The sequence below is a fragment of the Peromyscus eremicus genome, chromosome X (genome assembly GCF_949786415.1).
Source record: "Peromyscus eremicus chromosome X, PerEre_H2_v1, whole genome shotgun sequence".
Taxonomy (NCBI): Eukaryota; Metazoa; Chordata; class Mammalia; order Rodentia; family Cricetidae; genus Peromyscus; species Peromyscus eremicus.
Genome location: NC_081439.1, coordinates 114,471,533 through 114,493,754, shown reverse-complemented (window position 1 = coordinate 114,493,754; position 22,222 = coordinate 114,471,533). Strand labels below are relative to the sequence as shown.

Genomic DNA, 22,222 nt, shown 5'->3' with positions numbered 1-22,222 from the left:
AACTGATTCCTACACCCAATACAGTGAGGCAGGGAGGAATTGCTCTTTCTTTGTGAGGCTAGCTATTTAAAGGCAAAAACTACAAGCGTTTCAGGGCGGTTGTGGGGGGGTTGGCACAGGTGCAACTCAGATTGGTTTATTTTTATCTCTGTTCGCTTTTAATTGGATGAGGGTATGTAACTTTTGAATTTACTGGTTGGGGGTTACAATTATCATTTTGGGGACTGTCCAGGACAAGTCCCAGGCTTTGTCCTTGAGCTGCCAGGGGGCCAGCTTGCCTAGCACGTACTGACTGTGGGGGCTGGCTCAGTTGTCCAGGCTCTCTCCTTGACTCACGCACATAACTCTAAGTTGGTGAAAGGTCCCAGACAGTAAACAACTGGCTGAACTTTGAGCAGAGTATGAGTACGTGCAGAAAGGGAGCTACTGCAAGGACTATGTCTTTTGTTCATGGCCTTCCCAGAGACTGCTTGCTCAAGTCTCGGGAAACTGAAATTGAGGCCTGATCTCTGAGAGAAGACTGAGCAGCCTGTTGTGGCATCTGCTTGGTCCTTTCAACCACCACCTGGCAATAAATTTAAAAAAAATAAAATAATCTCCTATGACTCTTTTCCTTCTATTGGGTTGCCTTGTCCAGCTTCGGTGTGAGGGCTTCTGCCTTGTCTTATTGTATCTTGTTTTGTTGTCTCTTGCAGATCTGCTCTTTTCTTATGGGAGACTGAGTGGGAGTGGATCCGGAGGAGAGGGGAGGTGGTGGGGACTTGGGAGGAGCGGAAGAAGGGAAACTGTGGGAGGGATTTATTGTATGAGAGGAGAATCTGTTTTCTTTTCTTTTGGGGGGGAGTTGGTTTTCACATTTTTATTGGGGGGCAACAAGGAAGGGTCATCATCCATCAGCGGGATTATTTGCAGGTTCGTCAGCCTTTCCAGGCATGGGCCCTGAGGGTCCTGGGAGTGGCTGGGTTCATCAGGCATGTTCCCATTATTTTGCACAGGCACTGGGTAGTTGTAGGGTGGGTGTGGCCTGGTTGATCAAAACTGCATACTTGGTGTAAGGGCTGGCAGTGGGCATAATTATAGCAAGGCCCAGACACCACCATCACTGGCTCCTTCACCCAGGCATCTTGAAGGCAGAGAGTCTCCTGGCTATCTTGGTCTTTGCCAAAAAGAATCTATTTTCAATAAAAATAAGTAAAATAAAATAACATATTCCCTCATAATGTCTGTAAGGATTTTATTTTCATTTTTGTTCATCTTAATTTTCATGTCTGGTATCAGAAAAGGCACCAGTTATTTTAACCTTCATATGGAAACCAACTGTTGCAGGAATTTCTGGGAAGCTGAATTTTCTCTAGTCCCAATGTGAACACCATCATTTTTTTGCAGCCTTTTCCTAGTTAACATCCACTTTGATGGTGATGTCTATAAATTGCTCAGGATGTGTCTGTAAATCCCTCTAGGATTTGGGGCTTCCAGTGAACATCTGGTATCATTTGTTGGGCAAAAGCTGTGTTGACCACTGTCCAGTGCACAGGAGCCTCTAAGACAAAAGGGGTGTACTGCCCTTAACTGTCACAGAGCTGGTCATAGAATTGGTTCAGGGACTCATCAGAGCACTGAGTGACTTTTCAAATTTTGACCAAGATTGTGACTCCACAATCTCCATTGTGAACTCCTCCAGCCCGACTTATCGTTCTGAGAAGTGCCTGGAAGACCTCTGGTGTATTGGGGTTACATTTGGGACACTTATCAGGAAGGAAGGTGTCAGCAAATCACTTCAGGTTACTAGTGTTTGGTAAGCTTGAATGATCAGCCAGGCAGGTGCTGCCTACTAGACCCTACACTCTGTATCTGGAGGTAAAAAGGGCAATAAGGAGCTGTTGGCAGTTGTCCCAAGTAAGTTAGTGGCTGTGCATAATGGTAGACATAAGGTTGACTGTTGTTGGTTGCTTTTTCTACTCTTTTGGGGCGCCCATCACCCAGTTCGCACATAAATACACAGAGGCTTTTTCTCACTTTTAAATGCCCTGCCTTAGCTTGTTTCTATCCAGCTTTTCTTAACTTAAATTATCCCGTCAACCTATTCCCTCTGGGCTTTTTTATTTTCTTACTTCTGTATATCTTACTTTCACTCTTACTCCATGGCTGGCTGGGTAGCTGGGTGGCTGGGTGGCTGGGCGGCTGGGTGGCTGGGTAGCTGGGCGGCTGGCCCCCAACACCCTCCTCTCCTTGTTCTCTTGCTCTTTCTTCTTTTTCTCCCAGATTTTCTCGTTTTATTTATTCTCTCTGCCTGCCAGCCCCGCCTATCATTTCTCCTGCCTTGCTATTGGCTGTTCAGCTTTTTATTAGACCACCAGGTGTTTTAGACAGGCACAGTAACACAGCTTCTCAGAGTGATACAAATGCAACATAAACAAAAGTAACACACCTTAAAATGATATTCTACAACACTTTATGGCTGCTCTAGGTATGGTGGGGTGTGATATCACTTGTTCACGAGATCAGTAGTGGTGAATGGCTGATAAACATATTGAACTGGGTCTGGTCTGAGAATCCCGTCCTCCTGGAGGTTGGCTGGCCATGGAGTTTGACACCACAGGCACAGGGCACTCGATGGCTGGTCACTGGGAAGCCTTCAAGAGACCTGGACCTTAAGCATACTGAGGTGGAGGATACCCTCCAGCGCTCTGTGGGAAAAGGGGCCAATGGCAGCTGTGGCATGAGCCATCAGACGGGAAGTCAGGATACAAAGCAGACATTGCCACTTTGTGTTCTGAATTCTTAGCGGGGCGGGGGTGGGGATGGGCACCCTCAGGAGAAGGGGTAGAGGTGGAAGTTGCAAATCTTGATCCTCTAACTGGAAGATAGGTGGCTTTTTCGGGGTTGAAACTCTCTTAGAGATCAGGACTGCAGTGGATACGCAAGAGGCATGGAATTGAACTCTGTCTTGTGGGTAGAGGGCCAGACTACACCAGATATTGATGTAAGGAAACTGGTCCAGGTGGCCTGGCTCCCCAGTGCAGGCATCCTTCACTCTGCAGATGTTGGAAAGGTCCAGGATTCCTTCAAAAGGGCAAGAATTGTGGAAGGAGGGCCAGTTAACTTCACAGAAGGTCCTCCTCAGTATAGAAAGGACTTTGCGGCGCACCACCAATCAGACTACTAAGAGTGTACTCTCATCTTTCTGTTTGAAGTAGACCTGAGTCTGGTCTTTCATTTCTCTGCATTGGCATATTTGGTACACTATCATAGGAAGAGGATCCACAGATAAACACTAAGTTTACCAAATGGAGTAGCTGGTAGGAAATAAAAGATATTGTAGAGAAATAAACTTTAGAAAGGCATAAAGAGACTCAAGCTAGAAGGCAAGCTGTAATGTTAAATCATACCTGGTCACATTCGCCTGCTTGCTCCTGGAATCTTGACTTAAATGCTTTGCTTCTCCATGCTGCTTAATGGCCCACAAGGCCAGTGCCAACACAGAAGCTTCTCTTGCTTTTGGAAAATGATGCATTTACCCTGAGTGCAGGGCCATTTCTTTGGTAACATCATGTTCCAATAGGGCATGGTTTTGAATTAGCAAGGTACCTTCCTAAAGTGACTTCATGTTCCTAATTAAGTCACCAGGATGTTTAAAAGAAGAGTCTTAGTTCATATCTTTAGATTACATGCTCATTTTGTTTTATTAAACCAGAGCCTTATAAATAATGGTGAATTACAAGGCTTGGTCAATGCACATTTCCACTGGGATCATTGACACTGCTCTCCAAGAACAGTTTGGTTGAATGCTGTCCACAGCGACCACATTCACGATGTCATACAACTCCGGAGTATAATCAGAAGGCTTCTGGATGGAATCCACAGTAAAAAAGACACAGGATTCCACCACACCAGTTTTTCCATCAGTACTGGTAATACATACCTAAGATGAGCAATGAAGGCAATGAGTATGGAGAAGCATAACCCACCACAGATGGCCCTCAACAACCCCTTGGCTCTACTCAGCAGGTCCTTCAACACATCACTGATTCTCATCCTTGACACACAGGGAATGCCTGGGTACTGTGTTAACACAATGAGTCACCATCCCACATCACTCCTATTAAATCAGAGAAATAAGACAAATATTGGGTGACTTATGAAAGGCTCTACTCTTCATGTTACCCAATATGGACCCACACTATCTCCTGTGTGGTGAGAAGACATGCCCTTCAGGCTACCCAATATGGCCTCACATGCTATCTCCTGTGTGATGAGAAGACATGCACTTCATGCTACCCAATATGGACCCACACTACCTCCTGTGATGAGAAGACATGATCTTCAAGCTACTCAACATGGCTCCATATTCTCTCTCTCCTGTGTGAAGAGAAGACATGCTCTTCATGCTACACAATGTGGCCTCACACTCTATCTCCATGAGTTTTCATCTTATTCTCAGGCTGTACTAGACAAGATCTTATCCATCCTTATAAGCAGGCTGAACACCTCAAACCCAGTGCACTCAAAGTTTCCCCACAATGGCCTCACAGCCAACTCGCTTTCTAACTGTTGTCCACAGAACATCCTAACGTCAAGTAAAGCACATAAGCTAGGAGCTAACTTGTGTATATTCTACATCATTTTCTGGTTATTTCCTTTTCAATCAGTGAACATGTCCACTTTGGCAGGGGATATACTGCGAAACGTACCACACAAAATCCTGGGCAAAAAGTGACCAGGAAGGAAGGATAGGCAGCTACCTGCCCATGACAAGGGCAACATGGAAGCAAATTACCTCATCCATATTCTGGGAGCTTAAGGGGCTCACGGTGTGGATGTTCATGTTGGAAGTGCCCGGCTTCATGGAATACTCAACCAGCAACAAGTCTCCTTTGCAAGGCATGAATTCTAAAACAGCCAAGAACATTAGAGGTGTAAATATTATGGCACTCAGGTCATGTCACAATACCTAAGACCCTCCATCACCACAATATGCAGACAAACATTTCCTGAATGCAAAGTAACTTTTCCAAATACTTACACAGACATCTCAAATATCTTCCTACAGGAAGGGACGCTTAAGACCCTTTAAACACTGGTACTCTGACAATGATTTATTCACAGACATGGATAACTAAAAACCGTGTGTCTCAGAGTGAAAGTTACAGCTAAGAGTACTGGATTTTCTCATCAAGTAGTCATTTTGAGATCTCTTTTGGGGATGGAAGCCAGGAACACAGTAGGATCACATGCGTCAAACTTGGTACCTAGGCTAGGGACAAAATATGAGAGCCTATGTGATGAATATTCTGGAAAGAGGACACAGAAAGAAAGAGGCCTGTCTGCACCTTTGCTTTGAAATGGTGGATGTATGTTCAAGATAAATCTCTTATACTTGTGTGATGCTATCACTGATGATATTTTGCATGTATCCTGATGCAGTGGCAGAAGATTATGACCTCAGCACTCAGAAGAGTCAGGGATGGGTTTGCTAAGGTCATGGACAATTCTCAGATGCATAGTGAGTTTCAGGTAACTTAGAGGAACCCTGTATGAGAAATCAAAACAGCCAAATGAATCAATTGAGTAGTGAAAACCACATGGATGCATGATGATGGCATTGGGAGGACAGGACTGCTATGTGACACTTAAAATATTGCCCACTTTCCCCATTTTTATGGTACCTCAATTTCAATTTCAAGGACACTTCCCACACTCTTGCTCTTTGCTTTTAAAACTATAAATCTTACCTCCAGAAAAGAGATGGACAGGAAAAGATGTTTCCTTGTCGATATAGATGCTGTCCTGTGTGACCGAGCTGACACACTTAATACAAAGTTCTCTGTCAAGGTCTGATTGCTCAGTACCATCCACAGGGTTAGTCACAGTTTTCACCTATAAGAGAAGGAGACAGTGGTTGAAGAAAAAATAAAAATTACAGGCAGGAGATTGTACACTTACCAAGGATTCCCCATGAAAACAACAGCATTTTAAGGAGTTGACCTAACAGAGTTGTAAGGGTGCTTGCAGGACACAGGACTCCTTGTCAGAGACCTGGACTTTATTAGTCATGCCAAAATAGCACTCCTGTGGGAGAAATCTTTTAAGCAACGGTTCTCAAACCTAGACCATACATTTACTATTAATGATCCACCATGGACCTGAGATGATGACATCAATTGTGTCTGTGCTTGCACCATGGATTGGCAAGTGCCTTGCATCTGTGAATTTCACACCTATGTTTAATGCTTTCACAAACCCACATTCTGACCTTAGAAAGACAATGTTCTTGCTTTCCAGGAACTCAACAACCAAGAGTGTAAAATATGTTTAAAATATACTTCTAAACAAGCTGTAGTCATGGTTGTAACTCAGAATAATTTTTACACTGAGTGACATTGGTGGCGTAATTTGAGGAAATGGGCTTTGCAGGGTATTTGAAGGAAGAGAAATGAGTTACCTGGGAGATAGGAGTGGAGCAGAATAAAGTTGACAGAGACAAGAATGAGCAGCACACTTTTGGAGAACAAGGAGGGAGAGCTGTTTTTCCCTATTTGGATCTAGGTGCAGAAGCAGGAGATTAAGTGAAAGAAATAACCCCCATCGCAAGAGACTGCAAAGGAAAACCAAGCCTAGGAACTTACCACACACACCAGAGCAAAGAAAAGGTGCAACTCCCTCCATTTGAACCACAGAACAAAGTGTACACCTATCACTATGGTGGTGATGGCCCCCACTCACCTGTTAACTGATACTTGATGTGTTAGCCAAGGACAGACATGGACAAACAGAGAAAGTCCTGTGTCCTCAGCTGAGCTCAGACCTTGCTGGTGATAAGGCCTACTTATCTGCCTTTCCCAGCCCCTCTGAATACCCTCGGTGTCTTCACTCATTCAGTCTACCCACTCTTGAACCGGGAGAATGTTCTGGTTTTTGCATCTGGATCTGGACATACATCTGTATTTTTGATGAAAACTCCCTGGTCCACAACAATTGATAGTACAAAAACAGCTCCTTCACTAAAGCGTGTTTCAGTTTCTATTCTTATCAATAAAGACTGTATTTACATTTTTGAAAAATTATTTTTTAATTTATTTTACATCCCGACCTCTGTTTCTCCTCTGTCCTTTCCTCCCAATCCATCCCTCTACCTCCCCTCTGCCCTCCCCCAATTCACTCATCTGTTTCTATTCACGAAAGGACAGGCCTCCCATGAGTATCAACAAACAGCATATCTAGTTGCAGTAAGACTAAGGATCTGCCCATGTAGTAAGGCTGGACAAGGAATCAGAAGAGAAAGTGGGAAATAGTCTTGAACATACTGGAACAGGAGACAACTTCCTGAACAGAACACCCATCTTGCAGGCACCATGATCAACAGTTAATAAATGGGACCTTATGGAATTGAAATGATTCTGTAAGGCAAGAGACACCATCAATAGGACAAAACAGCACCCTACAGAATGGGAAAAGGTCTTCACTAACCCCACCTCCGACAGAGGGCTGTTTTCCAAAAGATATAAAGAACTCAAGAACCTAGATATCAACAAACCAAATAACCATTCAATTAAAAAATGGAGTACATCTAAACAGAGAATTATCAACACAAGAATCTCAAATGGCCGGGAAAAACTTAAAAAGATGTTCAATATCCTTAGCCATCAGAAAAATGCAAATCGAATGACTCTGAGATTCCATCTTACAGATGTCAGAATGACTAAGACAAAAAAACACAAGCAACAGCTCATGCTGGAGAGCACGTGGTGAGAGGGGAACACTCCTCCATTGCTGGTGTGAATGCAGACTTTTACAGCCACTTTGCAAGTCGGTGTGGTGGTTTCCCAGAAAATTGGGACTCAGTTTACCACAGACCCAGCTACACCACTCTTGGGCATATACTCAAGGAATGCTTAATCATACCACAAAGACACATGTTCAACTACGTTCATAGTAGCTTTATTCATAACAGCCAGAACCTAGAAACCAACCAGATGACTTTCAACCAAGAAATGGATAAAGAAAATATGGTACATTTACACTGAAAGTGATTACTGGAAATGGGGTGCATTTGGGGGTCAGGTTAAAAACCTGCACAAGGGACTCTCCCAGGAATCTACAAGGATGACCCCAACTAAGACTCTTAAGCAACAGCAGATAACGTAGCCTGAACTGGCCATCTTCTGTGACCAGATTGGTGCCTAGCTCAATTGTCACCAGAGAGGCTTCATCTCACAACTGATGGAAAAACAGATGCAGACCCACAGTCAAACATTAGGATAGTGTTCAGGGAATCCTGCAGAAGAGGAGTAGAAAGGATTGTAGGAGCCAGAGGGGTCAAGGACACCACAAGAAAACTCACAGAATCAATCAACCTGGGCTCATAGGGGTTCACAGAGACTGAACCGACAACCAGGGAGCCTGCGTGGGACTAACATAGGCACTCTGCACGTATGTTACAGTTGTGTGGCTTGGTCCTTTTGTGGGACTCCTAACAGTGGTAACCAGGGCTGTCTTCAACTCATTTACTGGCTTTTGGGACCCTACTCCATTTACATCTTTTCCATCCATTTGAAACCTCCTGAAACTCTGCTCCAGCCTCTTTAACCAGTTGTACTCATCATGTAGCCTGTATTTTCTGTGTATTACATATTGACTGTGGTGTGATATATGAGAATTAGGAATAGCAACTAAGACTGAAATAAAAAAAAAAACCTGCGGCCAGGCGGTGGTGGCACATGCCTTTAATCTCAGCACTTGGAAGGCAGAGCTAGGCACATCTCTGTGAGTTCGAGGACAGCCTGGTCTGCAGAGTGAGATCTAGGACAGGTACCAAAACTACACAGAGAAACTCTGTCTCAAAAAACCAAAAACCAAACAAACCAAAAAAAAACCTGTGTAATCTTGTCCAGATTACCAAAGTAAACAGGATTTTCTTGCAAATTGCTGCCATTGAAACTACTATGTCTTATGAATTTATTGTCATTCAATAAATTCTGACATTGTGAAAGACACAAGTGTTCACCTATGTTCCTGACAGAGGGCACTAATGACATAATTGATATTTTTAAAATATTTGAAAAACAAAAAACTGGGATTTTTAAAAAAAATCAGTGGGGGAACACATTCCTATTTTCCTAATTAATATATTCTTACAATTGTGGAAAGGTCTAGGATGGATCTATGTGTGAGAAGAACAAGAAGTGAAAATGATAACTTTATCATTAAGATGATAAAAATCTCAAAATAAGATCAGGAGCCTGCTTCAGCTTTTCAATTTTTACCATGATTTTACAATAACAGTCTTCCGGTGTTTTCCGATACTGGCAAAGGTATCTTCTGTGGCCTGCTGTTGAGACTCTCAATCAGAACAACATAAGTAAGAGTAATTTGACAACAGCCATCAATATGTAAAGAGCTGAATGGAAGTGATGATTACAGAACCCACATGGAGGCTCAGCACCTCCTCAGGCAGCAGGGACACATGTGGTACACAGATGTACACGCAGGCCAAACACTCATGCACATAACATAATAAAAAGAAATCTAAAAAAAATAAAGCAAATAAACACATACACTAATTGACACAGAAAAGAGTGTGAACAATACAGTCTTTGTCATATCAATTCTTCTAGTTTGGGTACTGAATAGAAAATGACTGGCCACTATATGATGGAAGTTGTAGGGTTATACAGAATCAATTCCATGTTTTTCAAATATTAAGAGAACGGACACAAAATATTTAGAAACAGAATAAGCATCATTGCATTCAAATACTATAACATCAAATCCACTAAGCTCAGAGAAGTGGGATGTCAACTTTGACCACACATCAACATTTTCTTAATCTTTTTTTGGTGAAAAATTTATTTATACATAGAAGAGAAGTTTTAAGGTTATTAAAGTTTATGCTATAAAAAAAAGCAAGGAAACGTTTTTATCTATTTTCAGCAAGAAACTGTACATCTCTAATTTTTTATTCATATTTACAATGTAATTTGATCAAAGTGTTACTAAGATGCATAATAGTATTACACTTTTCTTTTTTTCCTCTCATATATAACATCATGAACACAGTTTCCCCTCCTTCCTCCTCTCCCAATTAGGCCTCCATCCACTCCTTTCTCTTTTCTGAATCTTTTTTAAAAATGGGTTTTCACCATGTAACTCTGGCTGTCCCGGGACTCACTGTATAGATCAGGCTGGCCTTGAACTGAGAAAATGTCCTTCCTCTCCTTGCTGAGTCCTAGGACTACTGCCACGCACCACCATTCCCATCAAACACAGTGGTTTGAATGAGAATGTCCCCAATAGACTCAAGGTGTTTGAAAACTTGGTCCCTAGTTGGAGGGACTGTTTGGGGAGGTTTAAGAGGTGTGGATGAAAGATTTACAACACGCCCCCACGGTCAGGCTTGTTCGCATATGCCTGGCGGACACTTCCACCTAGCCAGGCCCAGGTCAGGATAGCCATTTCCGGGTCAGGGCATCTCGCGTGACCGAGATGCGTGACGTTTCACTGGCCACGTAAGCGCGCAACGTGGCCATGTGATCTGCGCGCTTGCGTGTAGTAGTGACGCTGATCTGTCCACGCCCAGCCTTTAAAATCAGGCGCCATGCTCCCGGCTCCTCTCTCCACACACGTGTTTCCCGCAGGCCTGTTCACTCTCTGTCCCTTTACCTTTAATAAAACTCTTTGTTAGCGGATTCTGTCGTGTTTCGTGGCATTTCCTTGCTGGGTAAGAACACAACGCAGCTAAAAAACTAACAGTGGATTTATTGCAAGAGTTTGAAAATGTAAAGACTAGCAACACATCTAGTTGTGTCTCTGTGCTTTGAGACTGCATTTGAAGAGGTAAGCTCTCAGCTTCCTGCTTCTGTTACCATACCTGCTGCTTGCTGCCTACCGCACCTACCTGCCTTGATGGACTCATCCATCTTTCTGGAACCATAAGAACAAACAAACACACTTCCTTAAGTTGCTCTCACCATGGTATTTTATCACAGCAACAGAAAAGTAAATAATACACCAAGAGACTCTGGGTGAATTCAGGCATACCTTGATTGCTTTTTGGATATGAGTTGTTTCGTTTTCTTCCACGAGAGCAATGACACTTGTCCCAATGTTCAGTGGGACTTTGCCACACAACATGTCAGTATTGAAAAAGATAGATTCATTAATCCAGCCATAGTCGGTACAGAGATAGGTCACAATTCCTCTGACAGACTTCAAATTGGAGTTATCTATGACACAGATAAACAAAGGGCACAATGGTTCATATCAAATGCAAACAGTCTCTACACAGAAGTCCTACTCTGAGCACCTGTGTAGATGTGAGCACATATCATCACTTCTCTGACCATAGTGACCATTTCTGGGCCCTAAGATTGTGACTACTGAATGGCACCTCCATGGCATCTGTGGGTGGCCTGTCCCAGTAAGCCTCTTTAAACTCCCATTATTACTGGTATATGCCTGCTTCAGCAGCAGCAGCAAATGCATAGCCATGGCTCTAAATTCAGACCAAGCATTAAAGATATGTGCAGAAGTAAGGACATGTTTCCAAATTGTCTTTTATTCTTCATGAGCATAATGGGTAAGTAATGTTTTGGGATCTGGCTCCAGTATCCTGCTGGGACAACCGGCCACCTTCCTTCGTGGTACCCTCCTTATGACTGACTGCCTCCTGGCTTCAGAGACATGTGTGCATGGGGAATAAGGCCAAATTCAGTCTCCAAGTGAGATGTTCCCCTTCTCTGGGGAATACACAAAGGCGTCTTGCAAGGGGAAAGGCAGAGACAGTACAGCCCGCTAAGACTTGTGTCACGTGTTCTTTGAGTTGGTCTACACAGCCTCCTGCTTTGGCCCACCAAGGGAGCTTGGGGCACAGTTCAGTGTTGGCCTAACTCTTGGGAACTCAGGGACACTCTCATGCTCAACAGCCTCTCAGGATGGCGGCAGGCCCTTCCCCGCTATCCGTGTCCCACTGCACCTCATGGTGGAGAACCTTTTCTGAGGAATCTCCTTGAGTGAAGAATGAGGGGACTCCAAGAGGCATACCTTCAGGTTTTTCCTGTGGTGTTTCTTCAGACCCCGTCTTCCACTGAAAGATAGCTGACATTCGGCGCCAAAGTCTCTGCATACTGGTGTCACCACCAGCCTGGGCAATGCCGTAGCTTGTGAGTGAATCACTAGGCCTGTTTTTCTGAATCTCAGGATCTAGCTCTGATTATCTTCTCCAGCCTCTGTGAGATGCTAGTGACCAGCTAAAGGGCAGCCCTCAGGAATGACAGGGACAGGGTACTGGCCTGGCTGCTAGCAGCTTCCCTTCAAGCTCCCAGGGAGAGTCCACCTCTTTCCACTGCCCAGCCAATGAGAGTCAATGGGATGTTTACATCACTGCCAATGAGAGGCACTAGGCGGAGACTTTTGGCTCCGCCCACCAATTGTGAGCACATCAATAGGAGGGTCCACGGAAAATCCGCTTGTAGGTGTGCCCTTGGGGGTACTCAGTTTGGATATATGGGGTCTCCTTCCTACATTTTCCTGATAGAGCATGGGTTTTGTCTTAGGAGGTGTGACAGAAGCCTGTGCCCCTGCTCTGCCCCCACCCCCAAAATTATGCTTGGTGATAAAATAAGCACTATCCACATTGTGGCTTTGTTTGAATCAGGGCCAGTGTGTGTGTGTGTGTGTGTGTGTGTGTGTGTGTGTGTGTGTGTGTGTTTGTGTGTTGGTCTTCTGTAACATAAAAATTTGAGGATAGTCTTCTCTAATTATTATCTAATTAGTTATTATCTAATTATTCTTTATCAATAAAAATTGAGAGTCAGATATCAGGGTAAGAACCCCGAAAGATCAGAAGATCAAGGGAGCCGCCGCCAGTCTCCTCTTAACTCTTTTGTTCCTTCCTCCAAAAGGATGGAGACAAGCATGGGTGACTATAATTCTGTAAGTCTTATCTACCTAAATAACCTAAGGACTAAGGCTTCACATTAACAAGGTAAACAGTCTATAAACAGATGTACAATATAAAGATAATGACCTTAAAATTGTGACAATTCACAAAATATCTTAAACAGAGGTAGAATTGCACAGTGCAATATAATAACAATATCCTTAATATGTATCAATATTTAAACTATCCTAAATAGAGGAAGAACATACACACAGTATGACAAATATAGTTTTACATTTGTATCAATATACAAAATATTTCAAATAGGAGTAGGAATATGTGTACAATATGACGATTATAGTTTTACATTTGTATCAATATACAAAATATTTCAAATAGGAGTAGGAATATGTGTACAATATGACGATTATAGTTTTAAATTTGTATCAATATACGAACTATTTCAAATAGGAGTAGGAATATGTGTACAATATGATGGTTATAGTTTTAAATTTGTATCAATATACAAACTATCTTAAATGCTATTATAAAGATGGTTTACATTTATATCAATATATAAGACTCCATATCAGTGCGAATTATCTAAGGCTGATATTTTACTAAAATAGTTTACTAGTATATACAATAATCTACCTTAATATACTAAACCTAGCTATTTCCTTTTAAAGAGCCTCCATGGATTTCTTGCTGTATCTGGCACCCAGGGTTAAGTCAAGGATACAGAAGGAGAAATGGAAGAAGAGAAAGAAGGTAGGAAAGGGGATGGAAGGCAAAGGAGAGGGAAAGAAGGAGAGGAACATGGAGAGGAGAGGAAGAAAAAAAATGCAAACCATGTTCTGACCACAGTGATTAGTTCAGGAATGGGGAAATGTTCAAAACTAGGTCAGTGATATTCCTGCACAAGAATATTCTGCCAGGGCTTTGAGAAAAGACTGACTCAGTTAACTGAAGCTAACAAATTTGTAGTTAAGTCTAAAAATGAAATATTTACCATACTGCATTTAGTAGGTTCACTAAGACCCAAAAACAGCTCAGATAATGCCATGTGATGCATTCCGCACACCATTCAACTATGTCTGAAACTAACCTATCCGCAATTTCTTTTACATAAAACTGAGTCCTTCAGTTATTCTTTTACAAGTTTCTGTTGCTTGAAATTGCAAGCATCTTAACTGACATCAGAAGTCCAATGGCTTTCACGGGCATTGTACGTGTCTATTTCTGTGGTTTAAGGTTCACCATGAATGGAACACAAAGCCAGTAACAGGTCTCAAAATTCAGCTCATTTTCATGTGCCTAATGCAAGAATAGCTTCTCTATTTTCACTTAAGACTTAGTAATAAGAGATTAATTGTAACAGCAAATGTGATACCAACAGTTAGTTTATCTGCTTGGTCTCCAAATTGTTTTATATCAAAATTCCATTGCTGAAACAGAGTTATAATTTGCTGAGTATTTTCAGTTTTAAACTGCTGCCTGTAAAACATAACAATGAGTGTTACAGTACATATTCAGATGAAGAGAATATTCAAAGAAAATTAAATTCCCGTATCATGCACTATAAAAGGAAGGACATAATGTCAGTGTCTCCATGGGGTTCACTGCCTCCTCCATTTTAATGTCTGAGGTCTCCATGGGGTTCACTGACTCCTCCATTTTACTGTCAGAGGCCTCCATGAGGTTCACTGCATCCTCTATTTTATTATCAGAGGCCTCCATGGGGTTCACTGCCTCCTCCATTTTAATGTTTTAGGAGTCCATCAGGTTCACTGACTCCTCCATTTTAATGTCAGAGGCCTCCTTGGGGTCACTGCCTTCTCCATTTCAATGTCAGAGGCCTCCATGGGGTTCACTTCCTCCTCCATTTTAATGTCCGAGCCTCCCTGGGTTCACTGCTTCTTCCATTTTTCTATCAGAGTACTGCATGGGGTTCACTGCCTCCTCCATTTTAATCATAAGCCTCCATTGGGTTTACTACCTCCTCCTTTTTAATGTCAGAGGTTTCCATGGGGTTCACTGCATCCTCTATTTTATTATCAGTGGCCTCCATCGGGTTCACTGCCCTCTCCATTTTTCTATCATAGGACAACTTGGGTTCACTGTCTCCTCCATTTTAATGTCAGAGTCCTCAATGGGGTTTATTGCCTCCTCCATTTTAATGTCAGAGGCCTTAATGGGGTTCCCTGCCTTGTTCATTTTAATCAGAGGCCTCCATGGGATTTACTGCCTCCTCCATTTTAATGTAAGAGGCCTCCATGGGGTTCAGTGTCTCCTCCATTATAATGTCAGTGTCTCCATGGGGTTCACTGCCTCCTCCATTTTACTGTCAGAGGCCTCCATGAAGTTCACTGCGTCCTCTATTTTATTATCAGAGGCCTCCATGGGGTTCACTGCCTCTTCCATTTTTCTCTCAGGTTCCTCCACGGGTTTCACTGCCTCCTCCTATTTTCTATCAGATTTCTTGACGGGGTTCACTGCCTCCTCCATATTACTATCAGAGGTCTCCATCGGGTTCACTGCCCTCTCCATTTTTCTATCAGAGGACACCATGGGGTTCACTGTCTCCTCCATTTTAATGTCAGAGTCCTTGATGGGGTTTATTGCCTCCTCCATTTTAATGTCAGAGGCCCTAATGGGGTTCACTGCCTCATTCATTTTAATCAGAGGCCTCCATGGGGTTTATTGCCTCCTCCATTTTAATGTAAGAGGCCTCCATGGGGTTCACTGAATCCACTATTTTATTTTCAGAGGCCTCAGTGGGGTTCACTGCCTATTCCATTTTACTGTAAGAGGCCTCCATGGGGTTCAGTGTCTCCTCCATTATAATGTCAGTGTCTCCATGGGGATCACTGCCTCCTCCATTTTACTGTCAGAGGCCTCCATGGAGTTCACTGCGTCCTCTATTTTATTATCAGAGGCCTCCATGGGGTTCCTTGCCTGCTCCATTTTACTGTCAGAGGCCTTCATGGGGTTGACTGCCTCCTCCATTTTAATTTTAATGTCAGTGCCTCCAGGGGGTTCGCTGCCTCTTCCATTTTACTTTCAGAGGTCTCCGTGGGGTTCACTGCCTCCTCCATTTTACTGTCAGAGGCCTCCACGGGGTTCACTGCCTCCTCCATTTTAATATCAGTGCCTGCATGTGGTTCACTGCCTCCTCCATTTTAATGTCAGAGGCCTCCATGGGGTTCACTGCCTCCTCCATTTTACTGTCAGAAGCCTCCATGGGGTTCACTGCCTCCTCCATTTTTATGTAAGAAGCCCCCATGGTGCTCACTGCCTTTTTCATTTTAATGTCAGAGGCCTCCATGGGGTTCACTGCCTCCTCCATTTTAATGTCAGAGGACTCCATGGGGTTCAATGTCTCCTCCATTTTACTATCAGAGGACTCCAGGGGGTTCACTGTCTTTTCCATTTTATTGTCAGAGGCCTCCATGGGGTTCACTGCCTCCTCCATTTTAATGTCAGTGCCTCCATGGGGTACACTGCCTCCTGTATTTTACTGTCAGAGGCCTCCATGGGGTTCACTGCCTTCTCCCTTTTAATGTCAGTGGCCAACATGGTGTTCACTGACCCCTCCAGTTTACTGTTTGAGACCTCCATGGTACTCACTGCCTCCTCCATTTTAATATCAGAGGCCTGCATGGGGTTCACTGCCTCCACCATTTTACTATCAGAGGCCTCCAAGGGGTTCACTGCCTCCTCCAATATAATGTCAGAGTCCTACATGGGATTCACTGCCTCCTTCTTTTTACAATCAGAGACCATCATGGGGTTCACTGCCTCCTCCATTTTAATGTCAGAGGCCTCCATTCGCTTCACTACCACCTCCATTTTCATGTAAGAATCCTCCATGGAGTTCACTGCATTTTCCATTTTACTGTCAGAGACCTCCATGGGGTTCACTGCCTCCTTTATTTTAATGTCAGAGGCCTCCATGGGGTTCACTTTTTCCTCCATTTTACTGTCAGAGGCCTCCATGGGGTTCACTGCCTTCTCCATTTTAATCAGAGGCCTCCATGGGGTTCACTGCCTCCTCCATTTCAATGTCAGAGGCCTCCATGGGGTTCACTGCCTCCTCCAATTTAATGTCAGAGGCCTCCATGGGGTTCAATGTCTCTTCCATTTTACTATCAGAGGACTCCAGGGGGTTCACTGTCTTCTCCATTTTATTGTCAGAGGCCTCCATGGGGTTCACTGCATTCTCCATTTTACTATCATAGACCTCCATGGGGTTCACTGCCTCCTCCATTTTAATGTCAGTGCCTCCATGGGGTTCACTGCCTCCTCCATTTTAATGTCAGAGCCCTCCATGGGGTCACTGCCTCCTCCATTTTAATGTCAGAGGCCTCCATGGGGTTCACTGCTTCCTCCATTTTACTATCAGAGTCATCCTTGGGGTTCTCTACCTCCTCCTTTTTAATATCAGAGGCCTACATGGGGTTCACTGCATCCTCCATTTTATTGTCAGAGGCCTCCATGGGGTTCACAACTTTCTTCATTTTACTATCAGAGGTCTCCATGGGGTTTACTGCCTCCTGCATTTTAATGTCAGAGGCCTCCATGGGGTGCACTGCCTCCTCCATTTTCTATCGGAGGACTCTATGGGGTTCATTGCCTCCTCCATTTTAATGTTTGATCGCTCAATGGGGTTCACTGCCTCTTCCATTTTAATTTCAGTGCTTGCATTTGGTTCACTGCCTCCCCTATTTGACTATCAGAGGCCTCCATGGGGTTCACTGCCTCCTCTATTTAACTATCAGAGGCCTCCATGGTGTTCACTGACTCCTTTATTTTAAAGTTAGTGAATCCATGGGGTTCACTGCCTCCTCCATTTTATGTCAGTGCCCCCATGGGGTTCACTGCCTCCTCCAATTTACTATCACAGGCCTCCATGGGGTTCACTGCCTCCTCCATTTTATTATCACAGACCTCCAATGTGTTCACTGCCTCCTCTATTTTAGGGTCAGAGGCCTCCTTGGGGTTCACTGCCTCTTCCATTTTAATGTCAGAGGCCTCCATGGGGTTCACTGCCTCCTCTATTTTAATGTCAGAGGTTTCCATGGGGGTCACTGCATCCTCCATTTTACTGTGAGGGCCCTCCATGGGGTTCTCTGCCTCCTCCATTTTATTGTCAGAGGCCTCCATGGGGTTCAGTGCTTCCTCCATTTTACTATAAGAGGCCTACATGTTGTTCACTGCCTCCTCCATTTTGCTCTCCTCCTCCATATTAATGTCAGAGTCCTCCATGGGATTCACTGGCTCCTCCATTTTACTATCAGAATCCTTTTATTAATGGCCAGGACAAGATCAGCCTCATGCCTCCAAAATGTCTCAGTGCACAAGGTCAGGGGTATGGGGTATGGTGTTTTGAAAGAAAAAGGCCACAATACATCAGTGCTTTAGGGCAGCACATCAGTGATGGATTTGAGGTTCCCGACTAACATCTGTTTTATTGCAAAGCTAAAAATTTCCAGATACTACATAGCAATTGTTTTTAATTTACATTTCCTTAAGAGGAACTAACTAAGGTTATTTTAATTTGATGTTTAAGCTTGCACAAACATCAGTTGTTTTGGTTAATACTTCTAGACTATTGTCAGGGGTCCTGGACAGTCCCCAAAACTTTCAAAGGCATATGTGGCTACTAGGGTTTGGGAGTCTCAGAAGTGTCTAGGTAAACACAAAATAAGATTGAAACAGTTTGAAAAGGTGTTTGCCATCAAGCCTGATGACCTGATTTCAGTTGTTGGGGCCCATACGGCAGGGGATAGCAGACTCTCACAGGTTGTACTGTGACATCCAGATGAGCACTGTGACATCTTGGGTGTGTGTGTGTGTGTGTGTGTGTGTGTGTGTGTGTGTGTGTGTTTGCATGACACTACCAAATGAATTTAAATACAATAAAAACTTTTAAATTTAACTTCTTTATTGACTCTTTGGGATTTTCACATCATGCACCCCAATTCTGCTCAACTCCTAGTTCCCCTATATCCTTCCTTCACCCCTGCCACACATCTCAAAAGAAAATAAAACAAAGTAAGCAAAGTAAACAAACACACAAAAGCAAAAACAAAAATCCCCCCAAGTTAAACCAAAACCAAAACAACAACGAAAAATCTCTTCCTTTCTCCTTCTTTCTGTTAGGATCCTGGAAAAGGCCCACAAAAGACCACTATCCATGTATACAATCAGCAAGAGCATTTATTATTCCAGCATGCTGGGGCCTGCCATCCCACACAAAAGCAAGATGGAGAAGTCCCCAAGAGGGATGTGTGGGCTCCTTTTAAGCATAGCCAAGGGGAGTTCCTGGAGCAGTTAGGTCATTTTAGATATGATTGGCTCAAGCAAGTGACAATCTTAGAACATTCTAAATGGCCAGGGATAGTTAGAGGCCGGTCCGGCTACAGTTATCCATTTGGGGGCAGGCCTGCACAAGTCCCTGGCTTTGACTTTGAGCTGCTGGGAGGCTGGCTGGCCTAGCATGTACTGACTGTGGGGGCTGGCTCAGTGGCCCAGGCTTGGTGTGTCTTATCTCCCTTGTCTCTGTTGTCAGGGGCTCCTGTGATTGATTGCCCTTTGTTTGTGGCTCATCCTCAGAAACTGCCTGTCCAGTCTCAGGAAACTGAAATTGAGGCCTGATCTCTAGAGGAGACTGAGCAGTCTGTTCTGATGTCTGCTCGGTCCTCTCACTTTCCTGCCTCTCCAGCACCTCTTCATTTGTCCTGGTGGCCTTGGGAACCTCGGTGTGTCACACAGTATAGAGCCTTTTGTCCAATCAGCTTTACTAGCCAATGTTCATTGCCGTGAGTCTCTGGTCTGGTTCCAGGCCTCTGGTTTCTGGCACACCATCATCACTGGATCCTCACCGGAACTCCTCTTGGATACCCTGTGGCCACCCTGAGTTTGGAGATCCTGCAGGTATTGTTCCACAGGACCAGTCCCTTCACAAGCTGCCGCAGGTCCTAGATGGGGTAGTTGCTATAGTGGAGCAACCCAAGGCCCAGCTGCGGGCCTGGGTGGTAACTGAGCTGGTTAGTCCAGGCCACTGGGCCACCCACCTCTGGAGGAGGGCAGAGTCAGCTCCCTTACATGCATGCCATCAGAGCGGGTTCACCCTTGCCTGTGGTGAGTAGTGGGGCTATCTCTCACAAGTGCAGGGCCCAGCTCTCTTGCTCTAGTGTCCAGTGAGAGGCAAGAACAGCTTTCCCAGGGCCAGTGAAGGGTGGCTCTGGTTCCGCATGGCCCTCTGATTTCACTCAAATGGTGGCACAGGCCATAGACATTGATGCAGACCCCAGCTACAGTGGAACCATGGACCCGGACATGGCCCTTGGCAACAACTTGGGCCTAGACAACATCCTGACTCTGGATAGAAGGAATGGCCACTCCGTGGGAATGGTTCTGGTGGCACCATGGCCAATGGACACCATCAAGGCCTCAGGTTGCTGCCCCAACCCTGGGCCTCTATGTGACTTTTGGTGGCAATACAGTTCCCGGACTCCACCACAGACCCCAGCCTCAGTAGGACCATGGATTCTGACATTGTCCTCAGCATCACCGCTGTGTGGCCCTGAGACACCAACATGGCCCTCGACCTCGGGTGTCTGCATGGCCTTTGATGGTAACAGGAGGCTCAGGCATCACCACAGACCCTGACATGGCCCTCAGCTGCAGCTCTGGCCCCAGTGTCACTACGAAATTGAGTAGCAGTGCAGGCCACTCAGTTTTGCATGTATCCTGGCCCTCAGACTCCAACCTGGACTCAGGTCACTGACGTGACCCTGGGCATCCTCATGGCACTTGATGGCAACAGGAGCCACATACGTCAATCTGGACCCTGGATGTTATAGAACCACGGATCCAGACTTGGCCCTGGGCAGCAGCCTGGGATAGGATGACACCATGGCCCTGGGTGGTAGCACAGGCCACCCATGTCTATATGGTCCCTGCTGTGGCATGGCCCCAGACTCCAACCAAGCCACAGGCTCTGGTCCAGAACCCAGGCCTCTGTGTGGGCCCTAGTGGCAACCTAGGCCACAGACTTCAACACAGACCCCACCTGCAGCTGGGCCACGGACCCAGACATGGCCCCAGGCAGCAGCTTGGCCTAGTCGACATCCTAGCTCCAAGTGGCAGCCCTGGCCACTCACTGAAGGAGGGCTCTGGCAGTAGCATGGCTCCTGGACACCAAACAAGGCCACAGGTTGCAGGCCAGAACTCAGGTTTCATGTGGCCTTTGGTGGTAACGTGGGCTGTGGACATCGTCATCAATTTTAGCTGTGGTAGGACCACGGACCTAGACACAATCCTTGCAGCAGCCTACGTCCAGTTGTCATTATGGCCCCAGGTGGCAGCAAAGGCTGCCCAGATCAGTAAGGCCCCAGTGGCAGCGTGGCTCATGGACCACACACAGCCCCAGGAGGTGGCCCAGCCCACTGGAATCAGCGTGGCACTCAAAGGCAACAGGAGCCATAGATATCAACACAGAACCTGGCTACTGTAGGACCAGGGACCCAGTACATGGCCCTTGGCAGGAGCCTGGCTGGACATCACCATGGCCCTGGGGGTCAAGCCGGCCTCCCCCCTCAATCTACTCCTGGCCACCTTCACCATGGCCCCAGGTGGCAAACAGGCCCCAAAATGTGCCTAGTCCTCGTCCTCTTGACTTCTTCCTTTCTATGTCTTTTCCACAGCGTATGAACTATTCCACTTTTCTCTCTCTCTCCCATTTCTCCACCACTTAACTCCTTATCACAATGAGGTCTACCTGCCTGGTGCCTTGGATGTCTTTCCTGGCTGGATAATTCCTGTCTGTGTGGAACTGCATCAGGCAGAGCTGACTGTCTTTCCAGCAGCTGGGGCCTCGAGGACTTTGGCTGGCTAGTCCCCATCTGAACAGAACTGCATCAGATAATAAAAAATGTTAAAGAATGTGTGGAAATAATCAGTAAGCCAAAGCTAAAACTCAACAAGACATATCCTTTTACTATCTTCCTTTATTATGAGATTGAGCAGGAAAATTGGCTGGTGGGCAGGGGGGAGTAGACTTGTGAAGGAAAATCAAAGTCAAACTGTTTACTGGGGGCCAGGAAATATGGTCAACATATAGAAAGTGCACCAGGGGTGCAGACAAAACCACTTCTCAGTGACATCGAATCACTCAAATGCCGCTGACCCAAGGTTGCATTTATATTTCATCAAAGAGAAAGAAGAAATTTCATGGAATATAGATGTGAGGTGTTCTGAGACCCTTTACCATAGGAAAACCAATATGAACTTCAAGCAAAAGGCTTTGATGTTTTCACCTGATTCATGTATACAGAA

General features: G+C 44.9%; 1 protein-coding gene across 1 annotated transcript; it reads right to left on the bottom strand.

The window, feature by feature from the left end:
- Window positions 1–3,658: 3,658 nt before the first annotated feature.
- Window positions 3,659–12,381, bottom strand: LOC131899274 (cancer/testis antigen 55-like). The gene is made up of 5 exons (XM_059250695.1): window positions 12,040–12,381; window positions 11,038–11,222; window positions 5,733–5,877; window positions 4,778–4,890; window positions 3,659–3,922 (listed from the first exon to the last, which is right to left on the bottom strand). Exons 1-5 carry the CDS (start codon window positions 12,119–12,121, stop codon window positions 3,716–3,718), a joined length of 732 nt encoding a protein of 243 aa, XP_059106678.1. The 5' UTR covers window positions 12,122–12,381; the 3' UTR covers window positions 3,659–3,715.
- Window positions 12,382–22,222: the final 9,841 nt, after the last annotated feature.